This window comes from Eretmochelys imbricata, chromosome 5 (genome assembly GCF_965152235.1).
Source record: "Eretmochelys imbricata isolate rEreImb1 chromosome 5, rEreImb1.hap1, whole genome shotgun sequence".
Classification (NCBI taxonomy): Eukaryota; Metazoa; Chordata; order Testudines; family Cheloniidae; genus Eretmochelys; species Eretmochelys imbricata.
In genome coordinates, this window is record NC_135576.1 from 68,389,350 (window position 1) to 68,411,262 (window position 21,913).

The window sequence follows — 21,913 nt, forward strand, 5'->3', positions numbered from 1 at the left end:
ATCTATGATTCTATTAAGTGTCATATTCTGGTGTCTCTTACATACTGAAAATTTCTCACCTTCGATAATGATTTAAATGAAGTAATAAGGTGATAAGCGAGTATAAGAAGAACAAAGCTTAAGAAGGCCAGTGGTTTCTGAAAAATATTAGAAAGTTTGCATTTTTCTCCAAAACTTAATTTTCACTTGAAAAATATGATACTTCCTTTCTTTCCACTTATATGACTTCCCTCATAGACTTCTTAGCAACATGAAGCCCATGACAACAGCATGGTGTCTTTTAAAGCACTTGTACCATAGCAAATAATATTGCAAGATCTAACAGCTATCGCAGCCTCTTTGCTAGGACCGTACTGCCCCGTAAATCAAATTATACATACTCCTTCTTAAGAATGTTCCAAAATGCACTGTGTTATAGTATGTGCCAAGTTTCCAGTCAGATTCACCTTGGGTCTATCAGAAAGGCTGCCTTAATTGATGGGCTTGGAAAACTTTCTCAGCCAAAGTAAAGGAACACTTGTTGAAGGGAGACCCTTCATTTTCAGAACTTACACTTTTGAAAGTGTGGGTGCACTTTCAAGAAATGAGGATCTCTTATGGAGCTCTCATTAATGACAATGGGAGCTATGTGCAAAGAACAAAAAGGAGAATTCCTCACCCCCACTTTGTGAAATACTCCAAAGAAGGCACACTAGGGCAGATTGCGCCCTTAACAACATCTCCACTGTCATGAAAGAGAGGGATCAGGGTCAAAAAGTATCCAGTTGAGCTGCCTCCAGGAATGCTTGTAGGCTTGGCTACCAGCACTCTGTTCTGGACTGATGAATTCCCTGGGCACGAGACTGTATTTCAAATTCCATTACTGTGCATGTTCTTGACTAATGATGGACAAATTCCACAACATTCAGAGTCTGAGTTTGGTTTCAGAAAGCATCTTAAAAGTCAGATGCTTATCTGAACTTAACCAACTTTCTGACTCTACAAAATTCATTTGATCATCTCAAGAGACTAGTGTTTCTATGAGTTTTGCAGTGCTTCTTGCTTCTGTTGAGCTTGAAGTACCATTCAGACTTTCGGACCAACCTGGAAATTGGAGATGCATCACAGTTCAAATAAATGAATAAAAATAATAAAAATGTAACTGAACTTTTCAGACCTTTAAAAAAGGTTAAGTTTAGGTTTGATTCACATTTTGGCCAAAAGTTCAGGGCAGAAAATACTAAGTTATTCTAATTAGTTTGACCTTCCCTAATCTCACATAATTTTATCCTGAGAAACCAGTGATTTTATATTTTGGAAGAATAGGTTATAAATAACATGATTATAAGAGGTAGTATTTCTTGCCTGTGGTTCGTTGGTGTCTTATAAATTATTATTAAAAGTTTGTATCCAAAATGTTTTTTGATCTTTGTACTTTGTATCCTATATGTTGCAAACATTTTCCAAGCCTCTTTAACTGTGACATTGTAAAGGATCTTTTTGTTTTTTGTTTAATTGGATGCAAGATATAGTATAAATAAAATAAAACACTTTTCATTACAAAAGACAAGGAAACATTGCCATAAAAGTGTGGTGTTTACACAAATAAATATGTATTATGAGACCTGAATGTCAAAATAGTTTTAAACAGAAACTGGAGCTTGTTTGGGTTTGTTTTTTTTTAATAGAGTTTTCAAACAAGTCACAAACTTTTCGATTCAGTTTCACTATTCCTTACTCGAGTTAAAAATTGAATATTTTAAGCTTTGTCTCTTTGGTTATTTTTAAACAAAGCTTCATTCCGCTAGGAGTACTTTTTATTCTGAGCTTCCCATTTTCCATTGAAGTTTTCTTTAAGTAGTATTTTTTGCCTGTGGTTCATTGGTATCCTATAAATTATTTGAAAAAGTTTGTATCCCAAATTTTTTTTTTTACTCTCTGTAGTTTGTATCCTATGTTGTTGCTGACATTTTCCAAGTCTTTTTAACTGTAGCATTTGTAAAGGTTTTTTATTTTACATTAATATAGCATACCGTATATATCCTTTTTTTAAGTTGTAGTCACTTGTTTGATTTTCTTTTCTTAAAGTGTGTTGCATGGTACAGACATTGTGATACCATGTGGGAGGGTAAAGTTAGAAATTGTTCTCTCACTCCAGCTCATTCTTTCACTCCAAGCTGTGGGGTGGGGCACCGGGGAAATGATAAGGGAGGCTAGTTTAGAGTGGTTTTGTCTATTGACAGGTTTCAGAGTAGCAGCCGTGTTAGTCTGTATCTGCAAAAAGAAAAGGAGTAGTTGTGGCACCTTAGAGACTAACAAATTTATTTGAAAATAATCTTTCGTGAGTTACAGCTCACTTCATCGGATGCATTCAGTACTGTACCTTACTGTACTGAATGCATCCGATGAAGTGAGCTGTAGCTCACGAAAGCCTATGTTCAAATAAATTTGTTAGTCTCTAAGGTGCCACAACTACTCCTTTTCTTTTTGTCTATTGAGGTACTTCTACAGACTTGTGTTAGGCTATCAGAAGTCTATCGATGAATTTGTTGTGCTGATGTAGTGTTCTTAATGGAGAGGTGTGAGAGGCATTTAAGAGAAAAACAGAATCCCTGAAGATAGTGAGGGAAAGACTCCTCAGGTGCCTTCCTTGGACCAGTAGAGCAATATTTACAGCAATATATGAAGACTAATACAACACTTCTAAACCATGCTGCACAAGACTGTCTGCAAATGTAACTGTGAGCCACCATCTCTGTATTAGAACACCCCTTGTGGTTTATGCCCTCGTATAGCTCCTGTGAAACGCAATCCAGTTTGAATTTTGCTATCAGAACAAACCCCCAAACTATGTGTTTTACTACAAATGACAACAAGCACAGAAGGAATAGAAGAGGCTGGCCAGCCATTCCCAGATATTGAAGGAAAGGATGCTGAATGTCACATTGGCTCTCCCTTAGAATAGGAATCTGGTACCTATAGTTGATGAAAGTTGCCAGTTTCAGTATGAAAATGGAAACTTTTATCGGATTTCACTTAAGGATCATATGAACTCTATGCTCAGGATGCTAATCCGTGCTTACTAAATCCACTGGTTTATGATAACCCTGTGCTAGTATAAGACAGCATGTTTCACACAATTTTCTTTAAGTAGCTACCCAAAAAATGTGCATTTGAGTATTTTAGTTTTGGAAAGCTAAATTCAAAGAAGGCTCAGTTCTGATCCCAATTCATCCAACTTTCCAGAGTTGTGGGACAGTTCAGCTACATGGTTCTACATAGAGAGGGACTGACCTTGAGGGGATTTTGTTTTAGCAAAGCTTTGTTATGGTTTTTTGGTTTGTTTTTGCCAAGCCAAAACCAGGAAAGGTTGATATCCGGATCCCATTTATTTGAATAGTCAACATTTCATCTACAGGGGTATTCATTTAAATGTTTCCAGTTTTGGTCAGTTTCTCTTTGTCCTGAGTCTTAAATTTTGTTTTCAGAGTTCAAACTAAAAATAAAACCAAGTAAAATATCTGATATGAAACATTTCTTACAATAACACATTACAATGTATCTCACCATCACCATATTGCTGTAACTAAGATTAGGATTTCTGATGAGAGAACACGAACCAAGAAATGTAGCTTTATAGGCTCCAATACATTTTTGCCCCAACCAGCAACCTCTACTCCCTGCCCCTCCCAAATCTCATTAATCACATCTCTTCTCTCTAAAAGCCTAAAAATGAGTATAAAGTGTGCACCCTACATCACAAAAACTATAAATAAGCCTTTTTGGTCCTCCATATATCTCAGATGTACATATGTGATCTATGTCCAAGTCTAGGTAAGACTTAGATGCAAAGCATAGAGAAATTCCAAATATTTTATAGCTAGCAGCAATAGAACTTGAAAGAAATTTGTGAACTAAATACACACAGATTTCGTGTCTCAGCCTGAAATAAAACATGTAGAACCAAAGAGAGAGAGAGAGAGAAAAAAAACTGGGGCTGGGGAAGAGAGATTTAGCATTTTCACTTAATAAATTGACTTTAGAACAGGCAGAATCACATAAAAGAAAACTCTGTACAATATTTTATCTAATCATTATATTATTTCTATATACTTCTAATTACTACCCTCTCAAAAAGGGGCCACAGCACTATGCCTTCCTTCTTCTATAATGCAAAAGGAGACACAGTTGCAAAGATGTTTTGTAAATTTTATCAAACTGTAACATTCACAAACTCTCAACTTCAAATATAGGTAGCACAATAAGAAATGCATTACTTCTTCAACAATTATTGCAGTGGTTATCGAAATAAACTACCATTTGCTGTGCTCCTTCCCACTGCATTTGTTCCTACTCTAGATCAGAGTGGCATAAATGTATAGCAGGTTATTAATATGACATATTACATCAGTTTACCTTTTAAACACAGGATTGTCTTTAAATTTCTGACAGTCCTATTTTTCTTGGAATGGAAACTGGAATAAATTCAGATATTCAGCATTTAATTTTAAAAGTAACTTCTTTGTGTCTGAAGTTTTTAATAGATTAAGTGTCTGCAAAAACTTATATTATTTGAATTAATGAAGGATAGTTTAAACCTGTGGATATATTCTAGTACTCTCAGTTCCAATTTAAGTAAGTACTCACAATATCAATATAATATTCAGGTTTGTAAAATAAGATGTTTTAGCAAATGTATTTCACAAAAGTATAGCGTAATTGAAATAAGTAGTCTCTCTGGTGCTCAGATAAGTTAAAACTTTGTGCTCGTCAATGACCTCTGAAAATTAGGCTGTGATCAAAAATAAAAAAGTAGCTATCATTCTCAAAAAGTAAAAGCGCATACATTTGAAAGAATTAAAATTAAATATACACCTTTCCTTTTGCAAACAAACAAAAAAACCCACAGCTCCCTCATTGTCCAGCTATACTGAAAGAACAACAGAAGACACTAGATATGGATTTAATCAGGCCGCAACTTTATTATTAGATGTTTTGGCCTACCCGGCAGATAAAAGTGTACAGTGCAGGCAACTCCATGATCATTCAAATAGCTACCCAGAGCTTCCACCAGCCCCCGCTTCATTTTCCATCCAGCTTCCCCAGCCAATCCGTGGCTTGGACCTTACCATCCATCCCCCCTTGGAGGAGGATTAAAGTGGACTTTAAGAAAGGGGATTGGCACCCTGCTGTTCCAACCATAAGAGCCGCAAAATCTCCCACTGTTCCACTCCTTTAATCAGCACCTCCTTTTTAAGTCCTTTACTAGGCCATTTATCTGGGCACTGGATTCCTTTACCTGCACTGGACATCTGCCCCACATTTACAAAATAAGTTGTGATATACAGCCTAACCACTTTTTTCCTCACCATAATAGGTCTTCCCTGACACCTGCTGTGGGGAAGGTGAAAACCCCCCAACTCTACTGAAGCCAATATGGCGGTGAGGGAACAATTCCTTCCCAGCCCCCCTAAAAATGAACAACTAGCGCAATGCCCACAGCAAACACAACCTGATAAACGCATCTCTAGGGGAAGAAGGGTGGGTGCTGCCTTGCCTGCTGCATGAAGAAAGGGGTTTCCAACGCCAGGGCTTGCACCTTTAAAGCTTTCGGCCCTTCTCAGGGGGGTGAGTCAGCGCTGGAAAGCTGACCACCGCTAACCTTTTTTGCAGCAGTTTCTGACTTTGTTTCCCTCCCCCCTTCCCTGCTGCCATAAAGCACTGCTGCCTTTCTCCAGCAACACTGGACAACGCGCCCCCCCCCCCCCAGCCCCCCACTTTTAGATGCGGTGCAGTGATTGTGTAGCTTCATTTGGTATGCTTTATTAGGCTAAACTGCATCTAGAATCAGCTACAGAAGGAATATTCAAAAATACATGAATAAAAAATAGCCTTTAATTCCCTTTTTATAGCTTTTGCCCTTCCTATGTTATTATGATACATTATATTAAAAAATAAGTAAGCATATTAACACAAAAATCAAGCCAAAAATCAAGCAATCCATATGAAAACAAGTATACTTAGCATCAACATAAAAAAAAATTATCAGCTACAACAAAACTGCAACTTTGTAATAACACTGCTAATTCCAGGTCTTTTCTTCTGCCAATTGGTCTAAAGTGCTTTAAAAAGAAAATAAATTAGCTTCTTCCTCTGGATCTCCTGGTACACACTGTCTTGTCTTTGATGGAGACTAAGTTCTTGGGGGCTGACACTATTTTTATTTGTGTTTTGTACAACTTTGAGCAAACTGTCAGCACTTAAATAATTAATTATAACAACAACAACAACAACCTATGATAAGTGCACTCTGTGGATACTGACTCTCTTTCAGCATCCCCTGGAAGTCATTAGGTGTCTTCCACCATAAATATTTAATAGCAATTTGATTTTCTGGCACTTCCAGTGACTAAAATGTTATCTTGTAAAGCTTGTGGAAACGTAGGATTTTTAGATAAAGACCAAAGTGGGATATTGCTTATGTACTTTACAAAGTTTGAGCACTTTATGTCAAATGATACATGCTGTTATAGTTCTATCCTGAGTAATGGCTTTAATTTCATTTTTTGTCAAAGTAGACAGAATATTGCTTGGCTGGTATAGAGCTGGAAGTGTCTTAACTAGCTGATATATTGTAGAAGAGTGGCCATATTGCAACTCAGATATTAAAATTATAATTGACCTACCCAGAAGAACAATTAAAATAAGGGCCCAGAAGGTTACTGATAACCAAACACAATACCAATATTTTATACAAACTCTTGGAGTGAAATCCTGGTATCATTCAAAGTCAATGGCAAAGCTCCCACCATTTTATCGTTTCACAGGAATATGTTCAATAGTCTGTCAACACAGAGATAGACTTGTGTGCATAGTTAATGTGAAAGCCTCAGGAAATATAGGCAACGTATGGGGGATGTTCCTCTGAATGGCATTACTGCATTCTATTGGAGCAAATCTAATTTTTGCAGTTATTTTTCATAAGTGAATCAATTATGGAAGTGACAGTCATGGACATAGTTCTGATTGTGTTATTTTGTTTTGCTAACCCTATCTGAACACAATGCATGTATATACATTTACACTGTATATACACATTTCTCAGGTGTCCTCCTTACACCTTACAGGTAGGTTCCCACAAGGATTCCTGGGGCACTGTTATTACTGGAAGTAACACTGAGTCTCTTCACATTATTTACAGACTAGTTTTACTTCAATATGCATTAGAATCTGAAGGTCTTTCAGGTGAACAGCTCCCCAGATAGAATAGGATGTCTTCCATTAATAAAGAAAGCACATGGTTCGTAACCCTTAAATTAAAATCTTCTATGTAAAAATTGTACTTAACACAGTGTGCCATAGGTTCTGTGGAGATGTCAAACAATGGAGGGGGACAGAAGACAACCCTGTATCATTCACTGTGAGCTGAAGTCTCTGCAAATGGGTAGTTTTATTCTGCCTGTTGCTTTGGCTCTATGGCATGCATCTCCCAACCCAATGTGAGCCTTTCTATAAGTGCCCCACATGATCTGGCCCCTGCAGATTTGAAGAGGGATAACTAGGAGGAAGGCTGCTTTCTAGAACATTCCCTCAAAGCGTCAAAGAAAACCCTGGGATAAGTTCATGCTAATATAGTCAGCAATGAATTGTGTGCGTTTCCCCAGAAAGACTTGGATCCTCCCACAATGGGGGGCTGCAGGGCACCCGCTTACAAACTGGGGGAAGAGGAGGCTGGCAGACAGTCTGAAGGTGCAGGCCCTAGATTCTAGTGCATCCTTGAGAGCTGCATATATTTTGTGAAAATCACAAGTTCTGTGGGCCAAACACTCCTCCACTTCTGTGTGGGGCACAGCAGAACATCCACACTAGATGTGAGAATGAGGAGAAAACATTTAAAGTGTCAAAACATTTAAGGAAATGATTTTCCTTGCCACTGTACAGGAAGTATCTGTCCCTAAATTAATAAAATAGCATTACAGATACCTTCCTAACATATCCTGCGATTACTAACTTAAAGGCAATAAATAAATAAAACTTCGATGAAAACCTCTGCAAAACGTCTTATAATTAAAAAACAACCAAGTACAATGTATCCAGGCCTCCCTTTGAGGAGTCATCATTCATTTCCCCATTTCTTTTCCTTACAAATCCTGTTAAACCCTGGCAATGTTTAATTCAGGATAAGGAGGACTATATGTAACTCCTCTACTGCCAAGTCAACACTGGCTCACTTACCCAGAAAACCAAACAACCATGGCATATGTATGCTTCACAAAAATCACTTCCTCATACCTCCTCTTCCTTGTGTATGTTTTATCCTAAAGTCCATCATTCAAATTCTAAGCTCCCTTGATCATGAGCCGATCTTCTATGTGTTTCCTGTGAAGCTACCAGAAAACGTACGGGCACTACAAAATAATGCTCCACCTGTTAGCTACCAACGTTGCTGGAGAGCAACAGGAGGCATATGAATGATTCATTTACACTATTCTGTAGCACTCACAGTCCTTGCTAACCTGAATCCAGGACTGTGATCCTCTGCCATTGATATTGGTGCCAGGCCAGTGGTTCTCCAAAATTGTTATTCTGAGGAACATTTTGTAAGAGAAAGATCTTCTCATGGATGCAACTCTCCTTTAATTGATCTCCACTCTGCCAGGGCTGCTTCACAGGTTTCACTCTGCAGATAAATAGAAAGGGCTCAAAGACCAGTGGCTGTCCACTGACCACAGTTTGAGAACCAGCCACTGTCAAAGCAATTTTTTATGCTTTTTATTTTATATAAATTTTAGAAGGTTGGAAATCGTTAAAACTGGCAGAGAATAAAGTATCTGTTAATACATTCATATTCAGTGTTTTATTTGAGAGGGAAGACTAGTTCACTATATTATTTTAAATAGCTTATTTGAATTTTGAAACTCTATATACTATGTTCCCTAATTCCTTATTTTACTATAATAAATCTAAAGGAACTTTACATTATCTTAAATAATAAGACAAAAGAATTCTACACACTACCAAGTTATCATTTGAAATCCACATATAACTTAGTTAAAAACCACATACTGTTTCAAGGTTCAGCCATTTTGACCTGTTTGTTGGACAGATCAATGTTATTGTTTGACTAAAGCACATTATAATTGCTTAATTTTATTTTTAATTCAGTGATTTAAATAATACATACAGTACAACATTCGGAGAATGCTTTCTTTGTAACATACAGTCTCAAAATTCAAGCAAAATAACACCCACTCATCTCAGTCCTCTACTATAGGAACGCCCTCTGAGTAACAACATTTACCATTTAAGACCACTTGCATGGTACATGGGAGTACTGGAGAAAAATAATTTCTAAGATAAAAATAAAGATTTATTATAGGTTTGAGATAACATATACATGGAAAAATATTCTAAGTTTCAAAGACAAATAGCACTTCTTTTCCAAAAAGCCAAAATTTATTGCCCACAAAGGCTTCAAAATAGTTTCTTTTCAGAATAATGAATTATAGGTTAATAAAGTACTGTGAGAATTTTAGTCTCACCATCATAATAAAGCAAAAACAGTTTCACATAATGCTCTGTGTATTGTATGTTACGTTTCTGAACAGGCTAAGAAGTGTCAATAGTAGTCTTACTATGCAAGAATTTGTGTAAAAAGAAAAAATTATTCAAACCCTCTTCAGGAGACCAACCTCCCCACATTTTCTATTATTTATAAAAAAAAATCCTTCTATTCTAGATGAAAAAAATAATAAACAACATATAAACAAGCTACGTTAAAGATGAATGGCACTTTAAAAGTGTGAATTTGTCAGAAATCACTAATGATATATGCACACATATGGGTTGAATTCAACTTCATTGTTTAATTCTTTATTACAAAAAATATAAGGGTCAGTTTGTGACCACCCTCACTCTCGCTAGTGAGCACTTTTTTCATGAGTAGCTTCCACTGGCTGAAGTGGGTTCCAGTCACAGGAATAATTGCTCATTAATTTAAGTAACAGTTCACAATCTCTGAAGAGTCATAATAATTTTAATGGAAAGATTAACTATTAATTGTTATTTTTCATTGCTGATTGATTTAAGCATGCAAGAAAGAAGAGCAGCAAGTGTATTTCAAAGACATGCAAAATCTATTGCCAGTGTCATCTCAAGATGGCATCTCAAGCAGGCAGCGCCTAGGAGATTATCAACACTTACGTTTTCCAATTTGATCCATGTATATTATTAATTATGATTATGATATATTTGTTTCAGTGTAGTGCCTAAAATCTCTAGTCATGGACCAAGATACACTGTGCTAGGTGCTGTACAAACAGACAAAAAAAGTGGTCCCTGCCCAAAGAGCTTAGAATCTAAGTATAAGACAAAGGACAACACATGGATACAGACATACATACCAGGGAGTTAAAAGAAACAATTACTGTAGATTTTAAAATTACAAACAAGCATTTTACATTTTTAAATAAAATAGGTGTAATATTATGCTGATTTACACACAGGAGTGTAGGCTAATGCACAAATTGGACCATTATTTTAAAACTGATTTGCCTTCAGTTATGTGGTTTCCCTTCAATAGTTAACATCATAAACAGCTACGACCTGTAAAATAATGGTGACAACTCACTGAACCCAGATTGTTGCAGATAGTAGAAATGATTTTCAAAATAATTTGTTTGAGTATGTAACTATTTTTAATCCTTGATTTTTCAAGTATATTCTGTTAATGACTTGAATCTTAAAGAAACTGCTGTTTGCCTTTACAGTAATGCTCTAGTTTTGACAGAAACTAACTCATAAACAAATTGAAAGCAGAAAGTTGACTCTAATGATTGCTTGTGCTTCAGTATTGCAACGGATATGTTGCAACACTGCATATACGTTGTGTGGAACATCACACGGGGATCTATGATTCCTGCAATACCTTTTAATAATCAGTCAGGTTAAGTGGTGGTGCAAGCCATCTTTGACAAATGCAATTTTTTTTTGTGAAGTACAAGAAGGCAAAGTTTAGAACAAGGCACTCAGTCTGATTTGCATATAGGAACACGAAACCCAATGCAGTAAGATGTTAACTAATCACTTCCACACTATGATACTATTTAAAGATATTGAACAGGTAGTCATATCAAAAACAATGTTATCTATAAACAAGACTTTTCCTTTGTAACTCTCAGTTATACAAAAAATTTTTATTGTTGTTGTTATTTTATTTCTGGATCAAAGCCATCACAATCTAAAGAATGTCATATAAGTTGTACAGAATGTTATAAAGCTTCTGACCTCAACCACTGACACATTTGTAAAATCATTTTACATCAGCTCCATGGTACTGAAGACATTACAGAATTGCTGGAGGCAGTCCAGGCCTTATTCAATGCTGATTGTATCACTAAACTTGCAGTTGTTGTTGTTTAAAAAAAAATAGACAAATGTGAAACTGACAAATGCAAGAACTAAGCCAAAGAATAAAAGGGTAGGAAAACTATTTTCTTTACACAGAAATTCACATTGTATTAGTTCTTTTCATTTACACTTAGTACAACATTAAGAACAACTTGTGCATACCTCAGAATGATACTTTATTTTAGCACTATCCCACGTTACAAGTTAGAAATGATAACTGTACTAGGTATTTGTGCCCATAAACAACTCACTAAATGGCAGAGCAAATGAGAAAACATAGTCTTTAGATCTGTAGCAAGCAAGGGATTCTCCAGAAGAGTCCTCAGAATATACTACGATTGCAAAAGGAGGAGTTTGAAATTCGTAGTTTAAACAAATTTATGAAAATGTTTAACAAGAGGCCTGTGCACATAGTACACTATCTACTGAAAAGCCTAGAAACTGACAAAACGAACCAAAAGTTACATCAATAAACGTCTATGAAATATTTTGTACTATAAATAAAAAAAGAGTAAATGAGGATAAAGGTTGGTAAATTGGAAAACTGCTTATTAATGTGTAATTTGCTAACCTAGTTAGATCATACTTAAGTTTAAAAAGCAACATCAACCTAGTCTACACACACCATGCCTATTTTACAACTGTTTATGACCTGCCATAGCTATTCCTTTTGAAAAATGAGTGTATGGGCTTACACAGTTTCTACTTTCTAAAATCATAAGCAGTGATTGCTTACCAGTAGCATAACTGGTGTTGTTTCTTCTGTTCTTACTTTTCGATTATTGTGATTTGGTGGGATGAAGTTGAAAAGAGACAAGAAAAGTTTGAAACCCCAAATAAAGATGAGTGTAAGGAGAAAATATATTTGGGCTTTGGCTCTAAAAACTACCACTTACTCCATAAATAAATGCTAACCTTTGAATGACACTGTAAGCAAGAAGGGTAGGGTCAGCTTTATTACTTCTTTACTCTGACTTTTTAATGTATAGATAACATTTCAGAACCCTCAAATCAGCAGCAGGGGTTTAACCAACAAAAGAAACTAAATTTAGAGAGGACCATTTTTTTAATTATAGACCATCACTTGCATTTTTTTTCCAAAGATAAACTATATTTAGATCTGTGTATTCAGAAAAGAGATAATATTATGCTTGATTACTTTAAGATGGCAAGTTGGTGGTTTTGAAGGCCGACATTTTGAAAAGTGATTAGTGATTTTGACTGCCAATATAAGACACCTTAAAGAGGTCTGACTTTTATGATGTGGGTATACAGTATTATCTGAAAGTAAGACACCTCTAAGGAAATTCCCCTGAGAAGTTGCTTTTCAAAAGTCATAGTGAGCAACTGCTAAAGATTAAAATCTGGCAAAACAATTTATGGTTGGTTTAGTCATTGCTGCTGTGAGGGACTAAAGCAATATAAGAGATTCAATTCTCAAAGGCAGTGTTAATCAGAGACTGATACAAATGCTGGAGCAACTCGCTTCCATTTGTAGTCAACATCTGTGGTAGACCAGAAGAAAGGAAAGTGGATTATGTTGCTGCAGGTGAATTGGTTTGTGTGTTGCCTAGCCCTAACTACAGTATCTCAGATTCCACTGGGTGGTGACAATGGGAAAATATTGGCTTTTTAATGGTAACCTCTATAGGTATGGTGACCTTACAGCCAGCTCAAACACAGCTCTAAGCTATCTTTGTTCCTGTGGTCATCCAGGTACCAGTTTGGCTCAATGCAATTTACAACAGTTTTCAAGTTTCTCCAAAGAGAAGGATTGCCAAAGCTACTCTGGTCTGACACATCCTATACACTGGGGACTACAACAAGGGTTGGCAAGGAGGTGGTGTGGTTTTGTAATGGCCTAAACAATGTGATGTCTTAAGGTCTCCAACATGAAAAAAAGTGGCAACGTGATGTTCCTACTGGACTTCACTGAGATTTTGGCTTTTCTTTCCCCCTACAAGGAAGCTTGGCTTTGGGTAGGAGCAACTGAAGGAAGCTTTAAGGCCTCTTTACGCGCCCCAGGGCAGCACAAGATTTGCTGTAGTGGAGGCTGGACTCTGGCCATAGGTATCTAAATATTAATAAAAAGTACTACACATATATTTAACAGCAGAGCTGACTTCATCTTGTATTGTGAACTTGACTTTTTCATTTCCTGACATCTCATATTTCAAGTTACAACCATGATGCTCCATTAATATAGGTTTTGTTATTTACTTTCCTTTATTTTTATATACACCAAAGAGAATGCAGAAACAAAAAATAAAATCATATGTGAGCTGTGGCAATATGGATTTCAGCATGAATCTGTATTATTATAATTTGCATAGTTTAAATAATATTATATAATACATATATGCAAATAAATCTATTTTTTGTGCTGCAGGCAATTTAGAAACAAAGTCTAAGACAACGTTTATTGAACATTTGCAAAAACAAATTTTAAATTGCTTATAAATTTCATTATTTTAAAATATGTTTTCCAAACATAGCATTTGTCTCAGGGAAGAACAGCCATTGGCTGAGAAGACTGGCATTTTAAAATTAATCTGGTTTTTCTGAGTGCTATGCACAAATCAATCAGTTGTTTTAAAATACAAAACTGATATTTTCTCTTTTTGCATTATTCTAAATGGCATTTGATCATACTTTTACCAAAATAAATTCACCTTTTGTGAGAATTTAAGCATGGACATTTCAGCTGTAAACTAAAATTTGAGGAACAGTCATGATCATGTAAACATAGGAATTCATTTAAAAAAGCTGATTTTCAACCTTAGCTATAACTTTCAACACCACAAAGACTTTCAAGAACACAATATAAAGCTTATATAATATATAATTTGTATAGTTATGGAAAGATGTTGTCAATATTTTCCTCTTGATTTCTCTATGATAATATTTTTTTAATAATAAGTGGGGTCTGATCTTTGTCAGTGACAGTTCATCTCTTTCTTTTCAAAGCACATAGGCATGAACAGATTATCCAGTCTCCAGGTCCATTCAAACTTTGGCATCTTCAATGACACTGCCAACGAAACTGCTAATTTGCAACAACTCTGATGTGGACATATGTGGAGTATGACCACACTCATTACTCAGAGGTCACTGAATAGCCTGAACACAAAACTACTTTTGGTCAATGAGGACCTACCCTGAATTCAGAGCAGTGACCGAGAGGCGAAGAAGTGAAAAACCAGTGCACAAAATATGAGCCATCTAGTTCCCAGCAGGTTTCATCATTGTTTTATTTCCCTGAGAGGTGGGGGTGAGGTTGTTTTTCTTTGGTTGGTTTCTTTTTGCAAGTGCCTTTAGAGAAGTTTTTATGTCACAGCTAGTTAAAAGTAAACACTTCTTAACAACACTCTTCAATACTATACAGTGTACTAGACCCAGAGAACCTAATTAAAGGCATAACAATCTGTCTTTATGAACACCTGTTTGCAAGACTTAAATATGCAATTACAATGGGACTACATAATCATTGTGGTCATGGTTTCTATAACTATTTGGCGGGTGCAAACAATGAGGTTTTATGGATTATCTCACTAGGGGTTGAGAATTATCAAATGTATACTGCATTTAATCTGCATTGTAGCTGGCTCTCTTTTGTTTATTGTATAGCCATTGCAGTGGGACCTAATTTATACAACAGTTACTTAGAACTAACTATTTTGAAAGGTAGAGGGAGATTAATTGACTATACTCAAGGAATACAATGTTGTTTCTATATTGTTGTTCACTTCAGCCTAATGCCCTCTAGAGCACATATCCAATTAAAAAACAAAGTCAAGATACAGGTACTAAGCATAGGTTTCTATATTACTTAACACTTTGTGTATTGTAACTGAAAATATACTACCAACTACAGGTAAGCACTTGGTTTGGCTGGTGCATTCTTGAGATGTTGTGAGGAAACTGTAGTGGTTTTGAAAATGTGAATTAATACAATTTTATGACAAGATATTAAAAAGGACAAACTATTTATCCTGGTGAACCAAGGCCTGTAGATAGGGGTCTATTAAATTAGCAAGCCCATTGTTAGTGTGCAATAGAAGTTCTATGTGTAAACTTCAAAAGGGTTGCAGACACATGGGGGGAAATATCCTCCATGTATAATGTCTGTATGTAGTAAACACAGAAAAGACAGGTTCTCAAAACAGCTAGATATTGTCCATTCAAAATATTTAACTGAAGAGAAAGCCCCAAGCCCTGAGTTCCATATCAAACTGGGGTTTTAAACTTGTTCTGAAACAGAGATAAGAAATGCTCTGTTTTGGAAAAGCAGAGGAAGAGCTCTGCAGAGAGGAAGAAAGCATTATGCAGGTTCCAGTTGAGGCTCCATAGTTAGGGCTGAGTTCACCTTTGCACTTAAATTAGAATTCAATCTTTTTATTATTATTTGTATTACGAAAAATTCACCACATCCTCCCCAAAATTACAGCACTTACCCACTGACAGAATGTAGAAGTAAATCTATTAATAATTAGCTTTTGAGTTAAAATTAATTTTAAAAAACAATCCTTCAAGAAAATTGGGTTTACTCTTTTAGTAGGAATAGTCTAGTTTGCAGATTAATTCCAGTTCTGCTGTTTCTTGTTGGAGTCTGTTTTTGAAGTTTTTTTGTTGAATAATTGCGACTTTTAGGTCTGTAATTGAGTGTACAGGGAGGTTCTTGACGTCTGATTTGTGTCCATTTATTCTTTTCCATAGAGACTGTCCAGAGTTGGCAACGCGCTTTGTTGCAACTTTGCTTTGCTTTGTCTCTTGGTAGACAGGCCAGTCCTCGCTTACAGACAGCCCCCCAACCTGAAGCAAATACTCACCAGCAACCACACACCACACAACAAAAACACTATCCCAGGAACCTATCGTTGCAACAAAGTCCGTTGCCAACTCTGTCCACATATCTATTCAAGGGACACCATCATAGGACCTAATCACATTAGCCACACTATCAGAGGCTTGTTCACCTGCACATCTACCAATGTGATATATCCCATCATGTGCCATGTACATTGGCCAAACTGGACATTCTCTACGCAAAAGAATAAACGGACACAAATCAGACGTCAAGAATTATAACATTCAAAAACCAGTTGCAGAACACTTCAACCTCCCTGGACACTCAGTCGCAATTATTCAACAAAAATACTTCAAAAACAGACTCCAACGAAAAACTGCAGAACTGGAATTAATCTGCAAACTGGACACCATTAAATTAGGCTTGAATAAAGACTGGGAGTGGATGAGTCATTACACCAACTAAAAACTATTTCCCCATGCTAACTTTTCCCTCTACTGTTACTCACACCTTCTTGTCAACTGTTTGAAATGGGCCATCCTGATTATCACTACAAAAGTTTTTTTTCTCTTGCTGATAATAGCCCACATTAATCGACTGGTCTTGTTAAGAGTTGGTATGGCAACCCCCATTTTTTCATGTTCTCTGTGTGTGCATATAAATATATATATTCCTATTGTATTTTCCAGTGCATGCATCTGATGAAGTGGGTTTTAGCCCACGAAAGCTTATGCTCAAATAAATTTGTTAATCTCTAAAGTGCCACAAGTACTCCTCGTTCTTTCTGCTGATACAGACTAACACGGCTGCCATTCTGAAACCTCTCATTACTCAAAATTTTCATGTCTAAGCACAAACTATATGGTCCTAAACTATACTTTTGTGAAATATCATATACTGCAAAGACTTGAAAATACACACACAGTGCAGATGCTCTCCAGCATTATGAGTAATCAATGTTTGTAAACCAAATTAACATTAAAGGGTACATTTTTTCCCTAATGCTGCACAACTTGAATTAGGAATGAAAGGGGAAATCTATCTATAAGTGTGCACCTGAAATTTTGACCTTTCATTTCAGTCTGTATGCTAATACAGGTTAGGAATCAGTTCTCCAAATCGTCAATATGGACATTTTAAACAAAAGTCTGCACTGAGAGCTAAAGAAGCAACTTTGTAAACATAAAAGTTTTCACACTGATTTTCATAAAAACAGTTGAAAACTCATTGTTTTTAACAGTTTCTGCTCAGCACGGAATTTAACTTTTATATTCCTATAAAGTTGCTTTCCTTCTGTGTTATCAATAAAACTAACATTGACCTTCCTCCTAGAAGGTTAAACTTCTAGCTTCTGTTTGGAACACTAGAGTGCCTTTCCTCAAAAGAAATGCTACATAAACGTGCCGCCAGCAATGAGAAAGAATACACTATTGCTCCGACCCTTCGAAAGTCAGAGGAGCTTGGCAACAGCAATGCAGTTGTATACGGTCTCTGCATGAAAAGCTGTTTTCGAAGGTAACCTTGCCAAGGGCTATGTTCTGTCTTGGCAAAAGGAAGCAAACTTTACTTTTCTACCTATCAGTTCACTCTGCATGAGAAACAGGTGTTATGGTAGGAAATGAGACTTGGAGCAGGAACAAAATAAAATTTTCTAAAAAGAAGTTTGGTTTGAAAAAAATTGGAGATAATAAGCCTATGGGGCTTACGTGTTTTTGCAAAATGCAAATCATGAAAACTGGTTAAGGGATTAAATGCTCTTTTGCAAAAATGACCATGGAGATTATAATCATTAATTAAAATCATGTAAATAATATTCTGAAAGAACTCTTCCTTTTTATCTCATAGGTTTCAAATGGCCTAATGGTAAAAAGGTTCAGTCCCAGAAGAGCTACTCTAATTAAAACTAAAAATCCAGTATAATTAATAAGTGTGAGAAAGCTTGCAAATCTCATCCACTGAGCCAAAGCAAATTTTTTAACACAGAAATCAAATTATATACTTAAAAATCATTGTACCATTGTCTATCAGATTAAATACTTACATATATTATATATCTACATATGGTTTCAATCAGTCCAATAAGTATCCCTACCTGATAATTTTTTGTAGAAATGTATTACCACCAGTCCCTAAAGGTCTGTATATACTACTCTTCTTTCTATACATATTAAAGTATCTCCCAACATTTGACTGTACTGATGTGCTACAGGAAATAGACCAAGTGCAAAATAATTAGTAATATGTCTATATGTACCATATCTCTCTACAGTTCCTCACACAGAGATCTAATAATATGATAAACTATTCACTACTTATGAAGATAGATTTTGATTTCAGTTAGTCACATCACTTTTTAGCATTGCAGATAGATACTAAAAAGTTCTCATTTATCTTGGGAAAAGCAAGATGGGAAAACAATATAAATGATGTCTGATATTGTTTTCTCCAGGTGTCATTACTTAGCACTATCATTTATTTTATAATACTATTTTATATTATGTGAATACTTTTATCAGATTACCTATATTAACATTTATCAACTAAACTGAAGCAATACAAATGTATGAGTTTTAGTTAAGTTTATATTGTTTCATTTGTTATTTATATTAAATATTTTCAGTGTATTTAGAAACTCAGTGAAGTCACTTTTTATTTTTTTACTATTGACTAGATTATGATATAAACCAGTGACTCACACAGTAGAGAACACATAAAAAAGGAAAAAGTGTAAATACATGATGGGTTAAATTCTCGGTTCAATTACATACATGAATCTCTAAGGCTATGTCTATACTAGAAACACTACAGCAGCACAGTTGCAGTACTGCAACTGTGTTACTGTAGGACTTCAATGAAGACACTTACAACAGTGACAGGAGAGCTTCCCCCATCTCTGTAGGTAACCCACCTTCCGGAGAGGAAGTAGCTAGGTCAATGGAAGCACTGTCTATGTTGGGAGTTAGGTCAGATTAATTAGGTCTTCCACGGGTGTGGACTTTTTACACCCTTCAGCGAGATAGCTGGGCTCATCTAATTTTCTAGTGCAGCACAGCCTGTAGCCCTTTGCATGTGTAGAAAGAGGAAAGGTGAGAGAAAAGTTAATTTGTAATGCTATGGCAGAAATTCTGCCCTAATTTTATTCATTATCTTTTTACTTCAAAATATTCTATCAAACAAGAGAGGACCTCGACAATAACAGTATACGAGTCATTAAACCCTGATTCAAATATCTAGCCTGTTTTCATGTAAACATGAAGATTTTCACTGTGTGTATCTGTGCCTCCTTTGAATTTCAAAGGATATTTTTTAGGATACGTTAACTACTTTTTCCCTGCATATGTAACTGGACCCTTTTTGATTATGTTACTGGGGAATGTACAATTTTTAAAGGGAGAATTAACAGACCAGAAGGTACAGACAGTTCTTATCCAAATTATGTTCTCTAAAAGGACAGATTAAAGAATTTACTGAAAGGTTTATATTGAAAGCTTGTTTGCTGTTCCGATTTATGAAATTTCAATGTATATTGTCAAACTGATCCCTTCAAATTCTCAGCAGAAACTACTTTACTTGAATTTCAGTGGATTACATAAGAATACCACATGGAGGTGCCAGCAATTAGTTTGGCTGCCTTCCCACCAAAACCCAGTTGGGTTCCCAGACATCTCTTACTGCCCCCCTTTTATATCAGCCAAAACAAATCAGCTCCAAAGCTTGATGGGGGAACCCCAAACTCCAAGTAATTTTGGTTCCCCAGGATACCCAAACTGCCGAGCCTCTTATGAACCCAAGGAATTTGACCACCCCCATCAACATCTGTCGTGCCTTGTCCACCCAGGTAGCACCCCACAGCTCCCAGCCAGACCCTGCGTTTATGCGTGTCCGACAACATGAATCTGCATCAAGTCCCTTCATGTTCTGGCCAGTAATTGAACCCTTTTACACATTCCCAAATAGTGTTTTCCAAGAAGGGTGGATCTGTCTAACTGTACATATTGTTGAATAAGATTTAAAATCTTAAACTCTGTGGGGTTTAATATAAAATTTTATCTTAGAACGATGACAGTCAAAACAATACCATACAAGAGGTTATGGAAAAAGCAAATACAATTTTTGAAGTTACTGAATATTACTTGAGGTATAATAGAAAAAGTCTTTAAATGAACTCAGTAACACTGATCACTGTAAATCTTTACTAAAAACTACACAGGAATCATGAGGAAACTTTGTGATACAAGTGCAAATCTCTGACCTTGTTACAATCAGTATTTGAATTTCAATTCGTACCATGAGTGCTTAACTGTTAGCTGAAGGTCATTAACAGTAGCTGAACATCGAGTTTACCCCCTGAGTAAATACCAAGTCAATACATATCTGTTAAAATCAACATAAACAAACAACATAAACATTTCACCTGGACAAGTAAGTATAATAAAAAAACAAATTGTAGTCTTGTAAGGAATTTAAGGTATTGTACTATCCGTGTTACCATCAAGTCCTGGATATGTCAAAAATAAAGCTGCCTTACACCACTATAATACATGCACACAGCACAACCGGTGAAACTAAGCAACAACAATCAGACATGCTTTCCTTCAGTCATTACTCCATCCAAATTAAGTACCATGAGACTCATGAGTTAATCAAGAAACTGGGATAAACCACAGGTAAAACACTCTTCTACACAAACAAGTTACAAAGGTATCTCTATGTTTTTAAAATGCAAAATTAATTATGTATGTTTGATTGTTTATGCCCTTTACATACAAACCTGGTAAATATTTTGAAAGAGTATGAGAAAAAATAGCAATTCATGAACTACTTTTAAAAGGGTTTTGTATTATCAACAGTTTCTATCTAGGAATGCTGAGCAGTACATATCAGGCATAAATCTTGCCATTAGGGAGCTAATGCAGTCGGCAAACCTGAGTCATCATTGTCCCATGATGGGATAAGTATTTTCTTTTTGGAATACGACAATATTTCTAAACTATTAGTTGAGACTGTATTTATTTATTTACATCATGCCCAGGAGGGGACTGTTGAAACTCCCCTTGCAAAGAAGGAAATAAACAGACTTCCAGTGCTCTTACTAAGCTTCTCACTGGCTTTAAAAGCTAGACATAATGGCTTATATTTCTTATCATTATAAGGATCAAAACATATAGAAAAAGATCTCCTTGTCCTCATAAGCACACTGACATCAAATCAAGATGTCCGATACACTGTTTGCATTGATCTTCTGCAGCCATTTGGGTGACTTTAACCCTTAATTTGCCCTCTTTATTTTCTTCAATAACCCCATCATCCTATAAAATATCATGTCACGCCAAACATCCCTCCAGAGTCCATCAATATCACTCCAAGTGTCAGCCAGAAGAGGTTGTTCAAGAGCAATATGAGCCACCCGCTTTCTCTGTAGTACTTTGGCCCTGTTGGACCAGGAAGGTTAGGGTGAGTTTGAAACTTGAAGAATCCAGTCCCTTGTTCTCCTCCCAAATTAAGTCCCTGTCTACACTACCAATACAAACTTGTTTTTATAACCAGTCTGTGATATTCTCATCTGATGTAAGAAATATGGTTGAATTGTGTTTACAACACAACCAGGGATCAACCATGTTTGTACTTTAATGACACTGCCTAACTGTATTTGAATCAGTGCATCCTGAAAACACTGGGCCTTAATGCCTTAATGCTATGCCTTAATGCCTCAGTAGG

The 21,913-nt window shown here is 36.0% G+C and overlaps 1 protein-coding gene across 8 annotated transcripts in view; it reads right to left on the reverse strand.

The window, feature by feature from the left end:
- FBXL17 (F-box and leucine rich repeat protein 17) overlaps positions 1 to 21,913 on the reverse strand; it is a 490,032-nt gene that overhangs the window by 203,360 nt on the left and 264,759 nt on the right. Inside the window, exons 7-8 of one of the 8 annotated variants that reach the window (XM_077817279.1) lie at positions 4,396 to 4,454; positions 907 to 1,083 (exon numbers count right to left, since the gene is read on the reverse strand). The exons of the other annotated variants lie outside the window; for them this stretch is intronic. Of the exons in view, the coding sequence (XP_077673405.1) occupies positions 1,001 to 1,083; positions 4,396 to 4,454 (142 nt within the window). The 3' untranslated portion in view covers positions 907 to 1,000. Of the gene's footprint in view, positions 1 to 906; positions 1,084 to 4,395; positions 4,455 to 21,913 lie in introns of those variants that run through there. 8 annotated transcript variants of the gene reach the window in all.